We start from the raw sequence: 26,678 nt of genomic DNA on the forward strand, positions 1-26,678 counted from the left end.
GATGGTTCTTCAGATACAAAACCTGAAGACCTGAGCTGTCTTCCTGATTTTTCTGTTAGAGAGGGCAGAGCATTTTACATCACACATGGCTAACCACACTGCCAACATAAACTAGGAGAAGAAAAAATTCAGAAATGAACTCAGATCTCACAGGTTAAATGCAACCTTCACCAGAGGCAAAGTCCTCAAGAAACAAGAGAGATTCACCAAATCATTACAAGATTAGTAGTAAAGACTTCCTTTCTTAACACATGCCTGGCACATCCTTACCACTTTCCACCACAAATCTTCATCTCTGACCTGCTGTTTTGGAATTTAGGCTCTGGATAGGCTTCATACTTCTCTCTTGGAGGTCCTGTTATGGTTTAACCTGGCGGTAGCTCAAAACCACACAGCATTCACTCACTCACTCCCAAGTGAGATGAGAGCAAGAACTGGAAACAAAGTAGAACTAAAATAGAACTTTTGAATTAAGATAAAAACTATTTACTAAGACAAAAAAAGGAAAATAAAAAACACAATAATAACCATAATATATATTGCAATCACTCACCACCTGATGTCCTACCAGCAATGCAAGGTCTCAGTACCTGCTGACCATTGCGCAACCAATCCTCAAGCAGAAGCTAACCTGTGGCCAACTCCCCCACAGCTTTATGGCATTTTGTATGGTGACGTGGAGTAACTCCTGGCCTAATTCAGGTCACCTATCTTGGCTCTGCCCTGCCCCTGCTGCTGCACCATACAGGCAGTGGCTCTTCCCTGGTGAGGAGCCTTCAGCACTGGGTGTACTCCTATCACTTAGCAACAATCAAAACTTCAGTGTGCTATTAACACTGACCATCTCAGCTGAAACCAGGACAGTCCTCATAAAAGCTCCTTCACTTCATGCGACCACTTGTCTCTACTTAGACTCCCCGTTTATTGTACTCAGCAATTCTTTTACTTCTGCTAGGTGCTGTATACTGTCTGACACCATCCGTGACCATTAGTTGGTTCCTCCTCTAATGAATCAGATGATGAAGCAGCCCAGCTCCTGCTCCCATTGAGCTGCCACCCTGACCTCTCTAAACCGCTTCCAAAAAGTCTTAATTTCACCCTTCCAGTGGCCTGAAATGGCTGAGCAACCAAGCACTGCAACAGGACTGCCAAATCCTGTTTGTTTTCAGCTTCTCTGTGGTGACTCAGTGAGACAGATGTACTCTTCAGGGCTGGCAAAGCTGCACTGCCTTTTTATGAATAGCTGAGGTATTTGAAACTGCAAAACAACTTCCCAGAGGAGACAAGCAAGCCTCAGCCTGAGACTGTTCAGACCCTCCTGGAAGACTCTGCCTGGAAACGTTAGAGGGTACGAAATGGCAACAGCAGCTGTAAATGTCAAAGAAGAAAACTTTTGAGCACCAGTGATACATTAAAGATATCCATCCAGAGGGAGAACTCCATATGATATTAAGCTCTCCCCAGGCACAGAGCTGTATTAGATAGAGCTGGAGTATTTTTAACCAAAGTAGATAAATGCTTTAGCTGCTTTTAGAAAGCCTCCTGAAATATTTGCTCTTTTTCAATCTAAATAGATTTATATCACAACATGAGCAAGTTATGTGAGGACAGGTAGATAAAAGGGAATGTCTGCTGGTGAAAGCATTACTGTAAAAGAGCATAGCTTCAACATGCTATGGGACTTAAGACATGAGAATTGTTAGCTACTTAGCTCAGCATTTCTAAATCTGTGGTTTGTAGTGTTGGTAAGGGTCAATAAAATATATAAAAGATGTTAAATGTTAGATAACAACAGCAGCTGTAGATCATTTCTACAGGCGATGGGATAGGACGACTCATTATAATGCCAGGCTGCAGCATTCACAAGACAGGGACCTGAAAATGTCTTTAGCTGCCAGCAGCATCTCAGCTCCTTCGAGGCAAAGGATTAGGCATAAACACATGCAGCCTCTAATTATGGTTTGGTGCCCCTGTGATCCATGGAAGGAGCTACTTCTGACGCAGAAAGCAAAAAGGCTGGGGTCACATGAAGAAAGACAAGTCAAAAAACAGTCACAGATGGTTTAGCAAATGCTATGCCTGCCTTATTGAAATCTGTTTGTTGTTTTTTGCAGCTTGAATAAGCTGAGAAATTCATAGGAGGGTTCAACAGTGGTGGTGAAAATGGGCACCAGTAATTGTCAGACAAAGGGCTATGGCTTTCCTCATGTAAAACAGCACAATTTCATCAATTTCAGCGAAACCTCCCATGTTCATACCAGCTGCAAACTGTCATTTGTATCTCCGGAACCTGCTATGCATAAAGGTGAGAAAGAAAGAAGGTATGGCAAAAATGAAGTCACGCAGTACGCACTTCAGTACGCACTGGGAGGAAGAAAACTAAGTACTTGTATCAGTATGTCTTACTCTCATAACCCCTTCTGTTTTTAGAACTCACAAATACAGACAGCGTGCAAAAGGATAAGCACTGGTTGCTAATCCCTGGATATTATAAAGTAACATAAGTAATCCTCTGTAATCAGATCTGTATGAGACTTCCATTTTTTCATAATAAAACATTAATGTTACAGATGCCCTGACAGATTTTACCATCTTGCCATTTTATTGATTCTTAAATAGGAAAGCTATCATACTTCTGACTGCTTCTCATGAGGAGACTAATTAGATTATTTCATCATCTGGTTCATCCAAGCAGGAAATACTTAAGTGTCACAGCTGGTCTCAGACTAAATATCTAGTACCAAGACTTAAAATGAAAACTATTGCATCTTCACAGGGTACGCATTCCATAAATGGCTAAACAGTAAGAAATGATGAAGAGAACATATTATTTCACATTTTGGGGCTGCGAAGGGAGTCTTAAGTCTATCAGTACATCTGGATTTATTTTCACTTGCTACCACTGCCATGCAAAGAGGCTTTGCATAATCATCAAATCTGCAAAACTCAAAGAGCTATTTAGATTTCCAGTGAAGATTTATAACAAAGAATTAAAAACTCAGAAGCAAGTTCATTTTAGATAAATTCCTTGTTCTCGATGCAATCATTCTGAGCAGAGTGCTCACCATTACAGAGGGAAGCGCCCTCCCCAGAGACGGTTGATCCCATCATCTGATCACTGTTCACCACCTGTCTTTCCTCTGCACATCTGTGGGATATCACAGAATCACAGAATCACCCGGGTTGGAAGGGACCTCAAGGATCATGTAGTTCCAACCCCCCTGCCTAGCAGGGCCACCAAACATACACATTTAGATCAGGTTGCCCAGGACCCCGTCCAACCTGGCCTTGAACACGTCCAAGGACGGGGCATCCACAACCTCCCTGGGCAGCCCGTTCCAGGGCCTAACCACTCTCCTTGTAAAGAACTTCCCCCTAACATCCAACCTAAATCTTCCCTCCTTCAACTTGGATCCATTTCCCCTAGTCCTGCTATTGTCAGCCCTTTTGAAGAGTTTACTCCCCTCCTGGGTGTAGGTTCCCTTCAGGTATTGATGGGCTGCAATGAGGTCGCCCCGCAGCCTTCTCTTCTCCAGGCTGAACAAGCCCAACTCCCTCAGCCTGTCCTCATAGGGGAGGTGCTCCAGCCCCCTGATCATCTTAGTCGCCCTCCTCTGGACCCTTTCCAAAATCTCCATGTCTTTCTTGTACTGAGGGCTCCACACCTGGACACAGTACTCCAGATGGGGCCTCACAAGAGCCGAGTAGAGAGGGACAATCACCTCCCTATCCCTGCTGACCACCCCTCTCCTGATGGAGCCCAGGATCCCATTTGCCTTTCAAGCTGCCAGAGCGCACTGCTGGCTCATGTTAAGATCGTTTGTTTGCACACATACCTGTGCACGAAAAGCAAATCCTCCAGAAAAACAAATATATGTGCCAAAGCCTCAAAGCCAGACATACACTCTTACTGTGCTTCACCTTCTCTTGTATGTGTGCAGGGACAAGAACAGACAAGCTATTCCTCTGGGAGGAGAGTTCACCATAGCAATTTGAAATGAAAATGACAACAATCACCAGAAGACAGTTATCAAAAGGCCTAAGCTTCTGAGGTCTACTTAAGATCACAAAACCAGCAGTGTGATAACAGATAAATCATTTCCTTTAAATAGCATTTTCATGAAAATTATATGTAAAAGCAGAGTCTTAGTATAAGTACAATGCCAATAGCTCGGTAACTTTGTTATGGAATAATATAATCCTGTTTCTCTTACAGACCTATAATGCTATTATGTAAATGGCTATACAAAACCATGATTATATCAACAAAATGAAATTGTTGGGTAAGACAGTCCCCAGCTTCCTTAAATGCAGCTCTTCAGCACTATAAAAATAGAAAATTTTGTTCTGCAACGTTATGTCTTGATAACGTTGATTCCTTCTGCGTTTTTTACTTTGAGGGTTGTGTAATAACACAACAAACCTTGGAGATCACTAGAAATATATATAATGTGTGTGTGCTCATGTGTAAGTTGCATCCTGTAGCAAGAATTCTATAAAGATTTACATTCCTTTTATGTTCTGCACTTCCTTGGACTTATTAGAAATTCTGAAATCCTTGCTAATCTGACTGCCCATTAGTTGGTAAAAATTGCTTTTCGTAATCTAAACCCTCTTGTTTTTGTTAATGAGTTAGGTTGTAGGCCTCATCAAATTTTTCGATGAAAACTTTGATGTGGGGAAATGTAATTTTTATGTCAGAACAGTCTCTTTGAAGTCCTATGAACCAATAGACAAACTGTGAACCTTGGAAAAGGACACCTGCTTTCTTTCAGAACCCAGCCTAACTTCTGAAGTGCACAAAGGCCACATAGATAAAATGACACATTGAACAGTTTGAGAAGAGAAATGGGGTCATAAAAATATTTCCAATGAGCTGCTTCCTGAATTAACATGTAACTGTTACACGACTATACTGTTAAGTAAAACACTAAAATTTAGCTACAGACTTCAGTTAATGGTACTGTAAAAATCAAGACCTATATTGCTTATTTTTAGCATATCACATTATTAGCAAGTCTTCCAATTTCTAGCATACGTATAATACTGTGCCTCTCCTGTGGGTATATGAGAAAACTATGCCACCTTTCTCTTTGCAAATCTTATCTTGCAATTTGCATGAAAAACACAAATGTTTATGTGGATCCCTCTTTGAGCAAAATCATCTTTTTTGATTAAGGAAAAAAGTATTACAGGAAAAAATATTGGGAATCAAGTTCAGATTTTGTACATTCTGCAACTGGCCTTTAACCAGCAGTATGTAACATCTATTGTGCAAATGATGCTAGCCATAGGAACTACGCTCAGACTTTTGTGTTGAAAATGCTACCATCTCTGAAAGCGCTGAAAGTTGGATCTGCACATCTTACAAAGACTCAGATTTCTTTATGATATGGTCAACAGCAGCGCCTTACAGAGACACAAGCAGTGCAGCGACACTAGCTGTAGAACCGAATCTAAAATTGTGCAATTAGCTCTCCATTATTTCACTGTGTTTTGGGTATCAGTTTCCACTTAACCAGCTGTTTTCTCCTTACATTCCCTCATTTTCTTACACACTAATTAGTGTCAATGCTCTTTCAAGAGGGAAAGAGAATGGGAAAAGGAGCAGTTCTATAACAGGCCAGGGTGGAGAACATCACACCAGGCCTGGGTGTGTACGGGACTGTCAGCTCCACAATGGTCAATATAAGATGGATAGAGGGGCACCGTTAAAGTCATAATCGGAATACTTGACCTCCCTATTCCCCCAGGAGATGTTCAGTTTTTATAAACAAAAAGGAAAACTGAATAAGGGTGCCCAAGATTCCAGCTGGAGATAAGCAATGATTGCGATAAGTATTTTATTTTAACAAAAAGTTACTGACTGGCTGTAGGAAAAAAGAAGACATAGGACTACATGCTATGTCCCATCCTGGAGGTGTTCAAGGCCAGGTTGTATAAGGCCCCGGGCAGCCTGCTCTGGTGCCAGATTTAGTGGTTAGCTACCATGCCTGAGGCATGGGGTTGAAACTAGATGATCCTCAAAGTCCCTTCCAACCCAAGTTATAATTCTATGACACTTAACATCAGAACAAAAATTCTCACTAAAATATTTGATTTCACAGCGTTGTGTTAATGTCTTAAACTAGGCTCTTGTCTCCCTAAGCTGAGCTGAAATAAGTCACCTACAGTCAGAGGTAGGCCTATCATTTTCTTTAGCATCATCAAATAAGGCCTCGTTCTGTTCTTCCACTATCAAGTACGTAGTGGAAAACAATCTGCTATGTTACTATTGTTCAATTTATCTTACTTGCTACTGATCCTTTTCTGTCCTCATCTCTACAAGTTAGGCAACATAAAGATTAACAGGGAATTAACAACCCTCTCTCACCTGTCTTGCACATTTTCATGTCCTTATGACAGCAGCCAGTTCTGCTATTGCCAAAATTGCATTTCCAACTGCAAATACCAATGTGTAGCCACATGGTACTTCAGATGCTCTAGGTATTCCAAGATGCCTTGGTACCCAATGCTGGCTGCCATTCAACATGCTGTGACACTGTTGCTCACATTTACTAAGCAGCCCCTCATTTTTCCCTTCATCTCAAACTTCTTTCACTCACATACTGCCCTCTGGTACATAGGACTGTTTGTGAGGACAGGTATAAAATCAACTCAAAAAAACTGATGTAGCTGAAAAATTACCTGCTGGAAAGAAAAGGCTTCTTTATTTGCGAGATCTGGATATAAAAGCAGCTTCAGCTCACACTGCTGTTGGAAAAATAAATAAATAGATAGACAGATAGATAGATAGATAGATAGATAGATAGATAGATAGATAGATAGAGGAAGGGAGGAAGGAAGGGAGGAAGGGAGGAAGGAAGGGAGGAAGAAAAGGAAGTGTGTAGATTGCAGCTTAAGAGTCTGCAATCAAAGGAATTCACACTGTAAGGCACTGACCCTGCAAAAGCACACGCACTTTTAACTACGGTGCCACAAACTGTCCCACGTGCAGGGTCAAATCTGTTACAACACCAGGAATTCTGGAGGTAAGCTTTTGAGGGCCACAGACAATCCACCTTTTGAAATTCTGTATTTCAGTAAATAAACTAGAAAACTTCCTTGGGTCTGTGCATGCAGAGAAATATATTGATAAAAAAGATGTATGGGTTTTCCCAAAGTGCACCACTTTATGGCCAAGCCTTCTAAACGGCTGCACAAGGACAGCTGAATAATGCCAGTGAGGTAACAAAACTAAGTTACTACTGTTTAAATCCAACAAGCTCCAGCACATGGTCAGACCATTCAGAAATTACCCACCAACAGGTACATCACAAGAATCCTTTCAGCAACTCAGACAAACCTGATCCCTTGGCTGTTCACTTAGCAACCCTTCCTTCACCTAATGTTATATTCAACCCAAAAGAAGCAGTAGGCAAATCTTGAATAGTATACAGAGATTAACGAACACAATTCTCAAGGCCTAGTAGCATTTCCCTCCTGTTATTTCATAATTGTCCATGGTTTAGAAATCACTTTTCAAAGACTACTCTTTACTGCTACTGACACCTACCTGAGCTGAACATGACAAAGAACAATTCACTTTCCTTTTTAATAATGCTTGCTTTTGCAAAAGCAACTCCTGTTTCTAGAGGAATTCACACGTAGCAATCGCTATTCCAAAAACATATCTTACTGGTATAATTCTTTTTACTTCAGAAAAGTTTAAAAATACAAGTAAAGGTCATATGCTAATTTGATATTTCAAAATTGTACTCCAAACCTGAAGCTTCATAAAAGAAAGTTTGATTATGACAACTGATGTATTCAACATCAACATTACTTACTATCCTTTTATGAACTGAGCTTTTTGCAATAAGACATAAGTGTAAAAGGCCTTGAGTAGAACACCTTGCCAAAGAACCTTTTCTATTATTGCCCTGCTAAAATAACAACAGATATACCAAATAAAGTACTTCCATGTATACTCTTGAGCAGTTACAGTTCTCATTTCACCGAACTGTCATAACAGAGAGAACTTAGACAGAAAGATACATTTTTTTCTGTTCTATGTCATAAGTCAAACACATAACACTTCACCTATTTTTCCTTGGAATGTGTGAAATTTAATGTACCAGGGTAGAATAGGCTTTATATATATTTTATTCTATTTTTAGAAGGTAGGAAACCTGTGATTTCATAGAAGTATTGAAGATGTGCATAATACCCGGGCCGCAACTTAGCAAATTCACTTCAGCACCTCATCACTACCTTGTATTCCTTTGTCCTTCTCTCTTGCTCTTTCATCATTTTTAACAAGTCTGTATCCCCTTTACAGAAGCAGGTTTCCTTTTTTATACAACGCTTGACACAAGAGAGGACAGATTTCAACTATGAAAGTAATATAAAGCCATTAATATGGATAACATCATTCTTTTATAAAAGAAATTGGATTTGGTCTTAAATTGTCCTTTTATATTAGCAGACTTCACTCTTCACTGATTCATCAGTGTGCTTTGTATTGTGCCTCAGAGGAACCATACCACCGACACTGAAAGATCTGATGTTTGACTGAGGACAGCTACGTTTTTTTTAAAACATCTAGAAACAAAGACTATTTCAGTTATGAATTAAGCACAACAGATCGATAATTATGTTTAAAAGATGACCTCAAAATTAATAGCTAATACTGTCATGAGATTTCTGAGCTGGCAACAAACCAACAAGATGTACTAAACTCTTAGAAGATTGCAAAGAAGATAGCAAAAGGGCCAGAAGTCTGCAACTTGTAAAGGGATACCACAAGAAAGACATTAAATAGGTCATCCATTCTTAACAGGCTTGAAGAAGGTCATTCCTTTAGAAGAGTTCTGCTGCTTGGCTCACAGGGGAAGAAAGGTAGCTTACTCATCTCCAAGACTGTTCAGCCAGTGTCTTTTATTTGCAATTAAAAGGTAGTCTGGAGCCATTCATAGTAGTGGTTGTAGAACAGACACTACTGCAATTTCTTGTGTAGCTTTACAGAGTACAATGGAAAAACAAAACATACAAACAAGATTTGTTCTGTATTTAAGGGTCATGCACTCATTTGATTCTTGATGAGACAAACCTTATGGTATGGGAGGGGAATTCTTTCCCGCCTGGAGTTTCTGAGCTCCCAGGTAATGTCTTATAAAATGGAAATCAAGTAAGGAACCTTCCTACCCCCTATAGTTTTAAAGTAAGGTGCTTATATACTGACAGCTTAAAATCAAAAAAGAAAATCATGCAGCAAGGAGTGCTCTTCCAGGCATCTAGCTTCACTGACACACTGTTTACTTAAACATAAGTAAACACAGAATCATAGAATCATAGAATCACAAGGTTGAAAACGACCTATAAGATCATCTAGTCCAACCGTCTCCTCATCACCATTGCCGCCACAAGCACTAAACCACATCACGCAGCACGTCGTCCAGATGCCTTTTGAACACTGCCAGGGACGGCGACTCCACCACCTCCCTGGGCAGCCATTCCAGTGCCTGACCACTTTCTGAGAGAAAAAGTTCTTCCTTATGTCTAATCTAAACCTCCTCTGATACAACTTGCAGCCATTTCCCCATGTCCTGCTCCTTGCCTGGGAGAAGAGGCGAATATATGTTTAAGTTAGTTACACACACACACACACACACACACACATATATATACACAAACAAATATATGTGTGTGTGTGTGTTTCTTGTTTTGTCAATTCTATTGATACAATAGTTTAAAAAGAAAACAAAAAAAGCAGTGGTAATACAGCAATTGGGCCTGCTAATAAGACACTGACAAGTTTTTATTTTAACTTTTATTATAAAATTAAAAAAAAAAAAAAAATCAACTGACATTTGAAGTTTAAATTTAAAACCGTAACAGCAAAGATTACAAAAAGTGTAATAAACGTAAAAATACAAAAAGAAGGGTGTAGTGCATTTTGCTCCCCATTATAAACAGAACACAGGAGTTTGCTGTCAGGAAAAGCAGATTGTCCAGCTGCTCTGCCTGTACAGCCACAAATGAGGAAAGAGACTTAATGAAGCTCTACTTTTTAATTTTTCCTTTTCAAAGCAAGTTGATGTGCAGCAAAGGACACAAGAATATACTATTACTAAGGAAATAAGATCTTTAGTTAAGCTTAAAAATGTAATGCATTTTTTACTCTTTCAAGAACGTAAGAAAAGAAAATTTATAACATACTTAAATTTTGTTAAAATTTCAGTTAAGTCATTTAAGTTAGTTTAGTTAAATCTAACAGCTTAGTATCTGAAAACTGTGAGATGGTTGAGACTTTATCATTTACAGCGTATTCAGAGAATTAACACTATCCACAGAAAGATGTAATTGTTGAATATTTTAGAAGAATGTGCCCATTTACAACTCATAGACTTACAAGGTAGACAGGCAGATGCAAATATGCAGGAGAAAACACTGTCTTCATAATTATTTCAGTTTCAAATCCACTGTTTTGCAAAGACCAATCGTCTTTCAGGAAATATTTGTAACGCGAACCTATTAGTTTGCTTCCATCTCTTTAAAAATAATATATGATCACGGTAAAAATAACTCATTACAAGTGTTATGATTGGAGTACTTATGATGCTTACATTCTTTTCCTGAAGTTTGTTTTTTTGTTTTGTTTTTTTTTTAAAGGAAAAAAAAAGAAACAGGGATGTACTTGCCCGCTAACATGAGTCTTTAACTATTCCAAGATCTTCAAAGAAGAGGAGCAGCTTGTATAGATACAGGTGCTATCAAACAGATATTCTGTCACTGCAAGAATTGCAACTGAAATGCAGTTGGTTTCATTTCTGAGTGCACCAACCAGAAGAAAAGCAAGCTCCAGAGCTTGCTAAGAAGGATGAATTTCAGAATTAAGCTACAAGAACAAAGTTAGTTTTCATTCCGCAGAAGAGTGAAATAATCAATGTGCTGAAACTTCAGAACCTCATTTCCCCAGCTGGTCCAGCCAGGCTGCAGGTTGCGAGCAAACAGCTCCAAACACTCCACATCTGGCTTGATAAACTCTGCCAGAACCGCTGTGCAAGATAAGAAAAACAAAAAAAAAAAGATGAGGATAACAATGACAAAGGTACAAACAACAACAGTAATAATAAACACAAAAATAAATAAAATCTCCCCAGTGCTGACAGCAAATGAGAGATGGAATGTTTCATTGAAAAAATAAAAGACAGAGTAAATTAATTCTAAGGGTTTAATCAAACAACTGGACCATTTGTAGCGAGAAAGTCATTTAAAATGAGTGCCCTTGAGATCCTAAACAATACTGTCAAGGCCTTTAACGGCCTTGATTTATTGGTTTTCATTTAGAGAAAGAGAATGAGGATTTATTCCATTATCTACATGGGAAAGTTCTAAATTTTTTGCAAATATCCACAAAACACTTCCTAAAGGCTCAATTGGCTCCTGCATCACGAGGGCAACATTTCTATAAATAAACAGACAGACACCTTCCTTGATTAAGATCATGCTCTTTTGCTCTGCATCTCAAAGGGGATAAAACCAATTTTTGAGGAAAATTGTTGTAAAAGAAACACCAGTTTAAATAAGCAGACATTAGAAGGGCTATAAAAATGGAGGGACTTCTTTTTCTCCCCGAATAGCAATTTATCAACAAAAGAAACCTGTATATAACTGCCTTCTTTCATTCAGTAATATAAATCTCAAATTCATTGTGTTTATTTGCTGCCTGTATCTAAACAGATGCCTGTCCCTAACATCAACTGTGTCAATGATTATGATTATTCTCCAAGTGGCAGAAAAAGACATTGGTTATAGCATTTCACTTGAGAAATTCTATTGCAAACACTTAATTACTAAATGTGTCACTTGTTATACAGAGCCATTTAGTTTGTGGATGGGTCAAAGAAATTCTTAACTAGGTTTCAGGAAATAAGCACAAAATAGTACATACAAAAATGTCCAAGGGAAAAGCAAAGGCTAAAGGAATGCAAAGGATACAAAGGAGGCAAAAAGACTGAAAAAAAGATTTATAATAAAACTACATCTTAAGTTTGCATTTTTGTGACTGAGGATGAAAGAACAAAAGCTAATAAACTATTTCTTTATCCAAAGTATATCTCGCTCACTCCTGTTCCTTCTTGAAGTTTCTGAATTTCCGTAGCTTAAAAGTACAGTTCATAAACTCTGTATTGTTTGATTTGATCTCTTCAGACATGATTCATATCAGAAAGCAGAAATGTATCCAAGTAGCATACATCAAAGCATGAGAGAGAATGCTTTTTTGGGTTCAAACCAAGTTCTGACTTTTTGTATCAAGTCTGCCAGTCACAGACTCCCTGTGTGAATCCTCGGATGCTCTTGTCATGGATTGGTCCTGCTGCAGAAAGATAAATATCCACCTCACATTCTAATCAGCGTTCATGAATCCCAAATGCATTCTCTACCTATACAATCCAAAGCTTCAATCCATTCAAAACTTCCTTACATATTTTGTAATGGGCATTTTCCAACATTCTTATATTTTGGTACAGCCTATAAATTTGTTTTCGTTCTTCCAATCTTTAACAAATGTGAAAAGAGTATTTCATATAGATTATCATCAAAGTAACTTTCAATCTAAAAAAAGACAGCTACCAGCAGGAATCCTAATCTAAAAGCCTGCTCCTTTTACAGGGAAGCTAAAATCCTTATACAAATTAACTTCTGCGGAGAAGAGTCTGAAAACATGTACATTCTGATAGAAAACTTCTTGCTCTGAATACTGCTGTTTAGTGTCACACCACTTCAGAGAAGCTGCTTTTGTATCATTTTGCAAAATTTTCTTTTAATTATGTGGTAAAACGTATTATTCTTTTTCCATGCTCTATTTCATTAAGGATTTCTTATGCACAATCTGCTGCCAACATTTTAACAAAGGTCTTCCAAAAATCTATTCTTCTCATCATCTAAGAAAGCCCATGGTGCAGGAGGATGTACTTTTTCCATAAAGAGAAGGGAGAGACTGTGGAATGCAAATCCGAAGCTTTTGGTAAGCTCTCTGGGAGCAAATCTAACAGCTGTAGGATATTATTATTTTGACCCAAACGTGCATAAGATCCTGCAGACCTTACTGCAGAGTCCAGGCATTATATGATTATTTTTTTCTTCTTCAGATAAAAATAAAATAGAACTGCTTTATGCTAAAAAGGCTTAAAAGGCACAGATTACAAACATCATCACAGCACTTAGTCCAGTAAGTCAGAAGCAGGTACCACTAAACACCAAAAACTTCCATGCCTGAGAGAAAAATTTGAAAAAAATACTTAGTTGATTCAGCCAAGACTCACAGCAGACTGGTTTGCCAGAAGCGGGAAAAAAAAAAAAAAAAAAAAAAGAGGCAGCCAAAAAATGGCCAGTTCCAAAGGATCCAGAAGACTGTGCCAATCTTTTGAACAACTTGGTCATACAATTTAAACTGGAAGTCCCAAGAATCTTCCTCACTCACATTCCCTGAGAGAAGGTCTTTCTGTACAAACTGTTTTTGAAAAAACAAATTACAGAGACAGATTACATATAATACAAGATTACATTATAGTATGATTCTTCATTGCTTGGATGTGGCATTTACATAATCACATCAAGCAGTAGTCTTCACTGCAAGGGAAATTAGCATATCAAGAGGGCAATAATATGGCTGTATTTTGTTGGCATAAGATCTTATTACACTGGTTCCCTTGAGCACCAAGTTTTCACATCTTCTGGTATGAATTATAACCTCTTTGTTAGCCTTTTACGGCCTTTATACCACCAAAAGACTAACTCAGCACATATGGATCTAACTTCCATCCCTTCAGCAAACTCAAGTTCTTCCTGAAAACAGATTAGAGGATCTACATCAGTAGAAAAACTAAATGTTCATTTTTCTACAGTAGGGACAGATACTTTTTAATTTTTAACAATTACTTCTCTGTGCTTATAGCTGACAAAAAGCAGCTTAAATAGACAATAAATAGATTATTCTTCATTATCTGCAGATGTCAAACACTGCAGGTGCAACTCAGGTATCTATACGTGGCCATCTAATGCCCACAAAGCTAGCACAAAGCCAGCTTGTAGGTATAACACTGGTTTTATTCTTGATGGCACACATTATCCAAGATGCATGCTGTAAAATCATTTACATGAGAAAAAGAAGGAACCATTTTTGAAACAAGCAACAGCTTCCCCTTCTCTTTTCAACTTCCATTACCTAAACAATAAATTCTGCACAGCAAATTGGATAAATAAGGTGAAAATGATTTTACTGGCTTTTTACTGTCTGATTTGTGAGCCATACACAGCACAGCCCACACATAATTGAACTCATTTCATCGTAAGCCTTCAAAATTTTGCAAAGCAGAGGCCCTTATTGCCTGATTTGTCTAGAAAAAGACCAGAAAAAAGGATGAGAAACTCAAGGCAAAGATGGCTTAATATCTCTGTATCTTTCCTAAACTGTCTGTTTAAGCTAGATTTTGATGTACCCATTGATTAGTCTACCAGAAGAGGGTAGAAGTAAATGCTGTCTGTTTCTATTTCCACTTTCCTAATAGCCTCACAAGTCATAGAGCTGCTACAGAAGAAGTAAGTTTCCAAGATTTTCCTCTGCGTGCTTCTGCTGAAGATCTGCAAAGCAGCTAGAACACAGCCAATAATTAATGCTAATGTTTTTAGGCATACTCCTATTTGGCAATAAAGTTTTTTAACAATAAATGTACATGCTACATACTAGAGGAGAAATGCCTATAACAAGAAGAATCTCTAAAACAGAAAAAGGAAAAAAGTCCAACCTTCTTTTATATCATCTCTATGCAAAGTATCATTTAAGTCTTAAAGAGCAGTAGCGAATAGAATTAGAAAGAAAACCCGCTGTTATTTGAATCAAAACCAAGAGTGATAAAATTTCATTTTAACACATTTGCATAAAGTTGTTTAAGTACACTTACAATTATATATGAAAGCTCTAAGAACTGAACACAGCACATGCATCACCCAAAACCCCTACAGTCACAATTTCATAGTTAAATGCACTGCAGGAACCCAAACATCTCTTTTTTGATGGCTTACTTTAATTTACATCTTCCTCTTCCCCTAGAGAGAGAAACTGTTATAATAAGTCATTAAGTGGCTACATATGTAGGAACGTACAGCCTTTACAGTAGTAACTAGAAATAAAGTGCCAGACAGCATCAGTAAATAATAATATTTTTGGCTTTCTAACTTTTTAAACAAAGCATAAAGAACGCGTGTGACTCATCAAGTGTCCTTCTCCCTTATTGCCAAATCTCTGCTTCTGCTTAAATTGCTTCTAAACTATTTTAGCATGTAGCTCAACTGCTCTCTACTGGCCACTTGAGAATACTGCCTGATCATGAAAGCAATACCCTTTAAGAATATTGAAGACAAATCAACAGCCACTAGTCTACCTTTTCATTCCATAAGCCTGTTCTGAATGAAGCTGCCAACACTGTACATACACACGTAGTTTTATAGGAACTGTATAAACCACTGATTTTGGTTGATAGCAAATTTATTCCTCAAATAGAAACATGAATACAGCACAATGGTATCAAAATCAATCATGTAAAGATTCAAGAAATACATAAAAATTGGTACAGACAATTTCTTTCAAAACCCATTCAGGATCATCAATTATAAAGACTTAATACAGTTTCTAGATTCTGCACCACAGAAAAGAAGAGCTCTGAGGACCATCTGATGCTAGAATTCTCTACAATGTGTACACAAACTGCTGCTTTTCAGCCCTGGATATATCAGACGTTTTCTGATCATGTCTGAGTGTGTTGCTGAAGTATTGGTTTTCTGAAAAGGTTTTCCCTAGGTGGCTGCCTCACAAATCACTGTTCTGCCACCCATTAGCTTAAATCAACACACATACTTCCTGCTGTAGTCATCATTTTTAAGGATGTAGCTTCAGAATTGCAAACAGATGCTTCCTAGAATTGCTCTTTTCAAGTAAAGCTAACCCAAATTACGTCAACTACTAATTTTTTAACATATATATATATATATATATATAATATATATATATATGTATATGCATGTTTTGATTTAATAACAAATACAATCCCCAAACATAAATTTCAAAGCCTTCCTGGAAGTGCAACCATCATTCAGATGAGCTTCCTAACTGAAGTAATTCTGTTCCTTGGGAACCAAGAAAAGAAAGCACGTCAGCACAATGGAGGGAACAGGCCAGTGATGCCTTTCCAATAGCAGCATGCATTTCTTCTGCCTGAGTTTTCTGATGTGATTACACTGAACCACGTTTACCAGTTATATCTATAGGTACATCGTGAGTTTTCTCCTCGGGAAGGATGAAACTATTTTTGCAAGAGGAAGTAAATAAGTTTCTTGCCATATAATAGTAAGGCACTCAAGTTCTATAATAATGAAAGAATCTATTGACAAAAGGAAGTTTTTCTCTGGAATAATGTGCAAAATCTGCACATGATGCAGAAGTCTTCTAATCTTTTGAACTAAATCTTGAAAAGTTTAAATGATTAATCCAAATGCTAACTGGCTAGCTGGGAGCTACTGCATCAATTTCAGCAAACTAATGCAGCCCCCTGGAAATAAACAGGGTATGCCTTCTTTGTTGCCTACTGTTAACAGTTTTTAAATGATTCACGTTATAGATTTAAAGGCAGAACTGCACTGCAGGTGTATAAGCATCTAATGCAGAAATAGAAACATTTTCTCTTTCTGTTTCTATTAAGTAAGTAGAAGATATTTCATCTTGTATGTTCCAGAAGTTCACAGCCACCACCACAGGAGCTTTACATCCTTTGGGATAACTTAATAAATACATCATTTATAATTTGTTCCTGCAGGATTTCAAAAGCAAGTGTAGAGAAATGTAGTTCAATTTCTTCATTTTTACTCAGAATATTCACACAATTATCCACAAAGTTCTATTTTTTACAGTGATTTTCTTTTTCAGACCTTAGGTGCCTAAAAGCATTTTTAGAAATGTTGAGGAATCACAGGTCCTGGTGGGCACAATTGCTTAGCATATGAGAAATTAAGATGCATCATTTATAAAGATATCTCCTTTTGGCTCAGATGCTTAACATCATCTCAGATGCCCAAACCAAACACCCCACAGAAACACAACAAATCAACAAAAACATACCAGTGAGGGGGGGCTTATGTGAATGTAGACTGCAGGGTATGCTGACAATTAACTTATGTTCTGGAACTGGAAGAACATCTTCAGATTTCCTGCTGTACAAACCAGAACAAGAAACAAAGTATGAGAATGAATAGCATCAGAATGGTACATACACAATTCTCTGATACTTGAGATAGGAGGTAAGAGTGTTTATTCACAATCAAACTTCACAAAAGCCTAAGGGAAATTGAGTGTTGCTCCCTGATGATGTGTAAAAGAGGGGTTCCAAAACAATTAAGAATTGAGACAAAACACAATTAACAATGGCCACACAAAGCCATCAAGAACAAACAACATAGTTGTTGTTTCCATCAGCAGCCAAAAATGGCTTCAGCTTATTCTAAAGACTTGGGATCAAACAGAACCTACCAGCAAAGGAAGCCCACACCTTTTACTTGAGCCAGTTCTCCAACACAGATAGACATAAGGAACAGACAAAAAGATTCCGCCCTTTCATCTTACTAAAGCACTCCCTAAAGCAAGTGAGGCCATTTTTAGGTCCAAAATCAGACAAAGATGATGCTAAAAGGAGATCTGGGAACACTATATTGTATCATGGACAGATGACACACCAGTAAGTAGAATCCTAGCAGCCTCAAATAAAAATTACCATAGCCTGGCATACCTTAGGGCTTCCTTTATGTTTCCTTGAACTCTCCCCAGTATAAGAACTTCATAGGGCTTTTTGTGGAAAGAATCCAAAGGCAATACAAATTCTCCGTATCTAGTAATCTGACACAGAGGAGTTAGAAATACACAGTGGAAGATTTTCAAATCCAATTTTCCCAGCAAGACACCATCTGATAAAAAGGAAGATATTGAGAACACCATACCTTTCAAATACAAAAGCACATCAAAATAGATAGACAATTTATAGAACTATAAAGTGCCATATTGAAAGACCCCTCAGTTGCTAAGAAAGCAATAATACAAAGAACTTACTTTTACCCAGTGCCACTCAGCAAGTGTTTTCACAGACCAATGTGGATAAAGTTCATCCTTAACAAAACGTAAGTGCTTCTGTCTGTTAGTCACCCATGTGACAACAAGACAATCTGGAGCAGCTAGCGCTGATACAGGAATCTGCTTGATTTGCCACGAAGACAAGTAGCTGTATCTGTATACCAATACAGTGAGAAAGCAAGTTAGCATACACCACATAATAAAATTGCAAAGCAACAAAAACAAGGAAATTACACAGCCAAAACGTTTAAAGAAATACCTTCTGTCAGCATAGAAAGTCATAAAAAAATAGGCCCAGAGTGACACCCAGTGGACAGATCCACTGGATTCTGATATGAAATCATTACTCCGTTTACTTAAGTTTTACTGAGCAGAACCTTTAACTACGTACCTTCTTTAGCCATCCACAAGATAATGAACTCAGCAACTAACAACAGCGTTGAAGCTGCCTTCTGGTTTTATTTTGCAAGGGAGAGAGCGTATAGTTGGCTAATTCATGTCTGTGAATTTCATGTCTAAAATTTTCCTAGGAGAAACTTATATTGGTAAAAAAAAAAAACAACAATGTATTTGAATGAGTTTAACTGACTCCCTAGAGGTTTCTGTAGGGCTTTTAAAGTAATATATATACTAACCAATCTCTATCTACAAATTAGATCTTCATAAGAAGCTTAAGAAGTTACAGTAGATATTATTCTAGAAAGTTACAAGGCTCTATTTTCTTTTCAGCCTCCTTTCACATGGATGCAATGCTGTGGTAATCAAGGGAGCTCCACTGGCAGAAACTTAATGTTACTCAGAGGAGAAAGAAGCCCATAAAACTCTAAGTTAATGACTTCATAAAGTACAGTACTCACAAAGTTCCTACTGCACTTGAGGATTTTACTGCTGCATTATCACTTTATTCTATTCATCAGAATAAAGCTCAAAAAAACCCCAAAAACCCTAAAACTTCTTAATTGGACCTCAGCCTTAGAAATATTTTATCTATCTTTATGTAGTATTAATAATAACTATTAATTTCAAATGAGCATCTGTCTGATCTGGGCCATACAAAACAGTTAGCTTCAAGCCTTCCTGAGAAGTACAGAAAAATAGCATTCTTTCATTAATGAGGTAATTTCATAGAATCATAGAATGACCTGGGTTGAAAAGGACCAGAATGATCATCCAGCTTCAACCCCATGCTTTGTGCAGGGTCACCAACCACCAGACCAGGCTGCCCAGAGCCACATCCAGCCTGGCCTTGAATGCCTCCAGGGATGGGGCATCCACAACCTCCTTGGGCAACCTGTTCCAGTGCATCACCACCCTCTGTGTGAAAAAATTCTTCCCAGTATCTAACTTAAATCTCCTTTGTCTCAATTCAGAACCATCCCCCTTTGTCCTATCACTATCCATCCTTGTAAACAGTCATTCTCCCTCCTGTTTATACCCCCTTTCAAATATTGGAAGGCCACAAAGAGGTCTCCCCAGAGCCTTCTCTTCTCAAATTTAATTTAAGATATAGCCTTGCAAATATTTTGTATTAAAAGTTTCCAAGTCATTTCACTGAAATTCCTGAGACAATTTTAGAGTTGAACTTTCAGACTTTGGCATGCATCAAAGTATTTGCTAGCTTAAGCTACAACTATGGTTACATCAGTCTTGAATTGCAACAGTAAATTAAAATGTAAATTATTGTAAACAGAGATGACAAGGTAATTTCACAGTAAAGTTTACCTGTTACTCCTTTTAACAGATTTGTTCTCCCATGGTGGATCGATCACAATTACATCATATTTTTTCTTGTCTGGGAAAAAAATTACACAAAACTAAATTAGTAAAGAAACCAGTAAATTCATTAATTTAAAAGTTAAAAGTTAAAATTAAAAGTACTAGTTAAAATTGATAAAGGTTTAGCTACCTAAATACAGACAATATTTGAAAAGCTAACGAGGCAGCAAAACTGCAAGTGTTCTTTTTTTCTTTTTTTCCCCAAATAATGAAACAAAAGTTTAAACACTTGAGATAATCATATGCTTCTCAGATTCCTAGGCTGATTACCCAAGAAAAGGATGTTTCTGTGACTTGTGCTGGATTCAATACCTCCAAGAAATGTCAAACCTCTTGGGGAATTTAAAACAAAAACCTCATACAGTGCCAGTCTCCAAGACATTAAAATTTCTCCAAGCTTCCTGAAAGAAGCTATGTAATAAGGCACCCAGCTGAGAGAACGGCTGCACCCTTGAATCCTTGAAGTTTTCCGTCCTGTGTGATCTTTCAGCAGGCCAATTTGTACATGCAGAGCTATGAACCAGTCCTGGAAAACTGTTTTACACTACTACATGTTAACAGACAGAGCCAGACCCAGAGTAAGAAATGGAAATTAGTGGGCAATAGGAAGGGAACTGAGGCAGTTTTCATAACAGAAGTTAAGTTTACGTTAATGGGAGAAGATACAGAACACATCTATGAAAAAGAAGGACTCTCTAATGTTATTTTTCCCAGGCAACATACTCCTTCCTTTATTGAGCCTGATACTAATTGTTTAAATAGCTAGTGAGAACAACAATTTAACATTTAATGTCCTTTACATGTTATTCCTTTATTAACATTGGAGGCGTTGTCCTCACAATGGACTGACCCTAGCCAGCAAGAAATACTTCTCATTTAGCAGCCGGATCGCCTCTCCTATGAAGAAAGGCCGAGGGAGCTGGGGTTATTTAGCATGGAGGAGAGAAGGCTTTGCAGCCTACCAGTACCTAAAGGTGGCCTAAAAGAAAGCTGAAGATGGAGATTAGATGAAGATTAGAGAGTGTAGTGGTAAGACACAGAAAAAATGGCTTTAAACTAAACAGGGGTGATTTAGATTACATATTAGGAAGAAACTCTTTACCCAGAGGGTGGTGAGGCACTGAACAGGCTAACAGAGAAGCTGTGGGTGCCCCATCCCTGGAAGCCAGGTTACATGGGGCCCTGGGCCCAGCTGAGCTGCTGGGTGGCAATCCTGCTCATAGTAGGGGGTTGGAAATGGATGGTCTCCAGTGTCTCCTCCAACCCAAACCATTATATATTATAGTTTATTTCCAATTCAATGCATTTACTTGACTTCTAGATCCACCGTGGCTCAGAATATGCTTAACAACTGCTGCATTCTGTGTTTCATGTAAAAATGCAATGGCTGAGATTTTTATTGGAGCCTCTTGGAGCCTCCCCATGACATGCATTCCTAACTCCACTGAGGATTCCTTTGAAAACCTTCACCTGTCTGCACAAAGTTACAAATGCCACTTTGAAAGCTTGCAGTAGCATTATCAGCATGATGCTCTATGTTAGAAAACAGTTCACTAAGTCCTTAGTTATTTTGACATTAACCAGCCTTCTAAGGCAGGAAAGAAGGGATAGATTCTTAAGATAGGGGGTAGTCTATCCCTATTCTAAAGAAGGAATAGACTAAAGATACTTACAGTTCAGCAGGGGTTGTAAACATGAAATATCAGATAAAAGGAAACTGCTCTTCGGTGGCACCAAGTACTTCTGTCCCATTAATACAACTATCTTTGCACAGTTTGAGTTGTTCTCTGTAACACATGAAAGCAGGTCATGCTCTGGAGTGGTGGTTTCATCATCTAGCACATTCACAGATTGATGGTCACCATCATTTACAGCTGGAAACTGCTTTGCCATTTCACATAATTCAGCCAACCCACAGTCAACAGGTCCAGGAACAACATTCTTCCCACAACTGGGTGCTGCAGCAGCACGATGAAGAAAACCACTTTTGAGTCCCTCTTGGACTAAATGCAAAGTGCCTTCCCAAATGAATTTTCGGATCTGTATGATCATAAAGAGGAGAAGAAAAACAAAACAAGACAAAAAGAGAGAGAAATAATCTTTTGAGTATACACATAGTAACATCAGGAAATGAAACAGAAATCAAAACATTTTCAATCTGCAGTGGGAGAAGAATCCTTGCCAAACCCCAAAACCATCACCTGAAGAGCTATTTGTGCATAATACTGAGGGCATGCTAACGTATGGTGGGGTTTTTTTTTGTTTGTTTTCTTTTGGCAAAGTGGCAATAGTCAGAAGTCTAGAGAAAGGCAGACTGCTGAATGAAAGTTTTCACAGATGATAGTAGCAGAATATTACTGATCTAAACAAACAAATTTCAAGGCAATGTCAACACTTAACTTGAAGTTTAACTTCGTCCACAAGTATAACTTTGATTGAGTATATACCCAGATTTAAAACCAGTATGTTTTAATTTGCTTTCAAAGTCAATATCACGTATGCATGTAAACCAAATTACATTATTAAAAACTGGTTCTGCAATTTTTTAAAATAACACGTTTTTCAAATAACAATGCCAAGATTCTTGGATCTGTACGCACGCTCACTTCTTCAGCAATACTCCCTATACAGAACACAGAGACCTACCTAATTCTCAAATTGCTGAGCATTTATGAGGTTTACCTATCAGTGAATTTTTGCTCATTTAGAACAGCTTTATTGCCAGATTCTGTAGTTTCTAACACAGGTTTCAAATACTTATCATTGTTTCTAAAGCTCCTGAAAAAGGAATGCTCAACAAGATGTCTGTTGTTGGTTGTTTTTAAACACTCTCTTACAAAATACCAGAAAACCCTGAATGTGTTCTTTTCTGTAGTAGTACAATCCTTGAGATATCTGAAGGAATAGTGTATTAACTTAAATATTTTCACTCATAAACCCGTGTTTGATGTTGAACTTCAAAGTTCTCTCATTTAAGTCATTGCTCCACATCCATAGCTTATTCAGAACAATACCTATGGGACTCCTACACTGCAACATAACAAACCGCACATTTACTACAAAATCATTATTGTGTAAAGGAAGAAAAAATATTTCTTTAAGCATAGTCTTAACAGGAATAGGGGAGCAAGCTACAAGAAGAGAACTTATTTACAGCTGTGTTTTGTACTCCATACATAGTTCAAAATTAAACATCACATACTTGCAAAATTATCTTCTATTCAAACTTACCTTGGTATGGTATTCTAAAGCATCCAGTTCACCTTGGTTGAACACACATTTTCTTTTACGCTTCTATAGCAGCAAACAGGGTAAGAACAAAAAAAATGGGAAACATTACTCCATAATAAAAACAAAAAAATAAATACTCAAACATACCTAAATTACAAATAAACTCTTTTAAAACTGGAAGAAATTTCCTATCTATTCCTTTCTATTACAAGTATAAATCCAGTAAGCAAAAATACGATCACAAAATACTTAGGCTGCTGGAGATGGCGTGGCAAAGCTATGTTATATTATTATTCATAGCACAGGGATCTAACATTACCTAGCATGTGCCTCTGTTCACATTCAGGCCTCCTTTAGGTCTATACTAGAAGGTGTTTGTTCAGCCACCAAGTGCAGTAGCAAGAGAAAAACAAGTAGGTCTTCAAAGGTTAGATTTGTTAGTTTAGACCTGTAACATTTTCCAGTTGTTTGTTGTTTTAGGACTGTAACAAACAGTACTGTATGGTCTATATATTGAAAGTAAACTTAAACTGTTCTTTCCATGTTAATCTGGACAACCACGACAGCTGTCACAGTTTAACTCAAGCCCAACGCCACCAAAAGATTTCACAAGAAACCAACTGTTTTTGAGTCATAGGATGCAAGTTGCTGACAGAAGAAACTCCAGAATAACATTATGAGTGCTTACATTTTCCATGCATTTTGAAATCTCTTGTGGAAAACCTGCTCTCCTATGTGCCTTCAGAAAGCAGAAATAGTGTTAATGGCAGGTTATTTACCTAAGGATGACCATAGGCTACTACACTGTGGAGAACATACCTTCTTAGCACCAGCAACAGAATCCTTGACACCACACTTGGTTCCTTCTTGGTGTTCTTCTGCTCTGCTGCTGGCCTTCATTTCTGTGAAACTCAACTCAAGGCTTCCCTGCAACAGCTGTTCCTCAGCAGCTGGAGCTATATGGGCCTTAGAAATGTGAAAGAACTCTTCCCGAAATACATATCTTGTCCTTGCTGTTTTACCTTCTGCTTCTACAGCACCACTGGGACCATCACTTGAAGAGGTGGTAGCAAATGTAGAAGTAGGATGATCGTTAGTAGAACTGACAGAAGTACTGGCAGTGACATCACCAGTGTATGCAAAGGAATCACAGATCTCATAGCCACACTGGTTGATGAAAGACAGATGGTCCAGGAGCCACCCTGCTGTCAGCCGATGTACCACAGACATCACAGGTCCCCTCTTCAGAGAGAAAAATCAACTCCCAGAAACTATAGCAGGTAATAACATAGGCTTCCTGAAGCAAATTACCCCTGTGGGAGTAACATACTTATTTAAGAATTACTTCTCACTACTGTTTCATAAAGTAACACCGTTCTGTGACAGACATTTCCCTGTGCCCATGGATACACCACAGAAAATTCTTGGCTTACACTGGTTTCACTATTAGGACCACTGAAACTTAACTCAGTTTTTTATGGTAGGTTTGTTGGGTTTTTTTGTTTGTTTGCTCATTTATTTTTTTAAAATAGCTTTCTATATAACATCATGTTGCACAGAATTACTTATTCTAAGAACCGTCTTTTTAAAAGTTAGCAATTATATACTGTAACACTCCATAACTCAGGATTCAGTAGCAAAAACATAAGTAGTCTTCATGCACTTCTGAAGAAAGCCATCACATTATCATGTATTTCTCGATCACATCCTAGTTTGTCACAGAAAATAAGTTGAGCAATCTGGCCTTCTGTGAAGTAAACTGAGACGTGGCAATCCCAGATATGCATTGGGGCAATCCCAGGTATGTGTACAGACTGGGAGAAGAATTCATTGAGAGCAGCCCTGCAGAGGAGGACTTGAGAGCCCTGGTGGATAAAAAGATGGATGTGAGCCAGCAGCATGCTCTTGCAGTCCAGAAGGCCAACTGTGTTCTGGGCTACATCAAAAGAGGGGTGGCAAGCAGGGAGGGGGAAGGGATTGTCCTCCTCTACTCTGCCCCTACTCTGCTCTGGAGTACTGTGTCAAAGTCCGGGCACCCAGCACAAGAAGGATGTTGAGCTGTTGGAGCAGGTCAGAGGAGGACCACAAAGATCATCAAGGGGCTGGAGCAGCTCTCTAATGTAGAAAGGTTGAGGAAATTGGGCTTATTCAGCTTGAAGTCTCCAGGGAGACCTCATTGTAGCCTTACAGTACTTGAAGGCAGGTTATAAACAGGAGAGCAACAGACTTTTTACACGGTCTGCTAGTGATAGGGCAAGGGGGAATGTTTTAAACTAAAGGAGAGGATATTTAGGTTAGATGTTAGGAGGAATTCTTCATTCAGAGGACAGTGATGCATCAGACTAGAGCAGGCTGCGCAGAGAAGCTATAGTGCCCCATCCCTGGAGGTGCTCAACGCCAGGGTGAGCTTTAAGATTTCTTCCAACTCAAGCCATTCTATTTCAGAGCCTTATAGTCTTCCAGCCACGTAAGATGATAGAATATCTTGAGTTGGAAGACACCCACAAGGATCATCGAGTCCTATGCCCAGCTCCATATAGGACCACACAAGAATTCAAAACTTGTGTCTGAAAGCATTGTCCGAATGCTCCTTGAATTTCAGAAACTCGGGGCCATGCCCACCGCCCTGTAGTGCAGCATCTGTCCTTAATCCCCAGCTGCCCTCTTCTGACGCAGTTCCATGCCGTCCCCTCGGGCCCTGTCACTGTCACACAGAGCAGCGCTCGGCGCTGCTCCTCTGCTCCCTGTGAGGAGCTGCAGTCGCCATCAGGCTTCCCGTCAGCTCCTCTACTGAACGAACCCAGGGAGCTCAGCCGCTCGTCACACTTACTGCCCTCCTCTGGGCGCTCGCTAACAGGAGAGAAACCCGTTGCAGGCAGGGAACAGCCTAGCACGATGAAGCACTCCTTGCGGGCCGCTCTCTCCCCACGCTCGCCCTCAGGAACCCTCTGCAAAGCCCCGAGACCGCGCATCTCTCGCTCCGCACGGTGCAGACCCCCCTGCGCTCCGCAGCGCAGAGGCTCTCTCACTCTTTCACTCACCGACGCCGCTCAGCCACCAGCGAGCGCCGCCATCTTGTTGTACGGCAGCAGGCCAGACAGAGCGCAACAGGCTGAGCGGGCGGAAGCGGCGACGCCCCCCAACTCCCACATCCCTCGGCTGCCGTCTCTCCGCTGTGACGTCGCACTCTTGCGGCGCCGCGCGTGACGTAACGGGCGGGCGGATTTGAAATCAGGAGGAAGGGATCGGCGCCGCTCACGGCAACGGACGGCTGCGGTTCCCCTAGGACGGTGAGGCGGCTGCAGGCGCAGCTGATAAGCAGGCTCGCAGGTAGTGGTAGAGAAAGGGATCGATGGGAGACCTGCTGGGCGCTTCGCCAGCGCGGCCTTCCTCTTCGCTGGTTGCTCTGTCTCTTCTGTCGCGTGATCGTTGGTCTGATGTACGACTTGTGTCTTTTCACCCCTCAGAAAGTCATCGCGTATTTCGCAAACACAAATATTCTCAGAGCCTG

General features: G+C 39.2%; 1 protein-coding gene across 1 annotated transcript; it reads right to left on the bottom strand.

The window, feature by feature from the left end:
• Nucleotides 1-10,893: 10,893 nt before the first annotated feature.
• METTL4 (methyltransferase 4, N6-adenosine) lies at nt 10,894-24,397 on the bottom strand (the record flags this gene model as incomplete). Its single annotated transcript, XM_079533427.1, has 8 exons — nt 10,894-11,039; nt 17,159-17,247; nt 17,823-17,929; nt 18,140-18,314; nt 19,883-19,952; nt 21,610-21,976; nt 23,168-23,230; nt 23,987-24,397. The coding sequence occupies 8 exons, from the start codon at nt 24,395-24,397 to the stop codon at nt 10,894-10,896; spliced, it is 1,428 nt and encodes a 475-aa protein (XP_079389553.1).
• Nucleotides 24,398-26,678: the final 2,281 nt, after the last annotated feature.

This window comes from Tetrao urogallus (assembly GCF_951394365.1).
Source record: "Tetrao urogallus genome assembly, chromosome: 3".
NCBI classification, from domain to species: Eukaryota; Metazoa; Chordata; class Aves; order Galliformes; family Phasianidae; genus Tetrao; species Tetrao urogallus.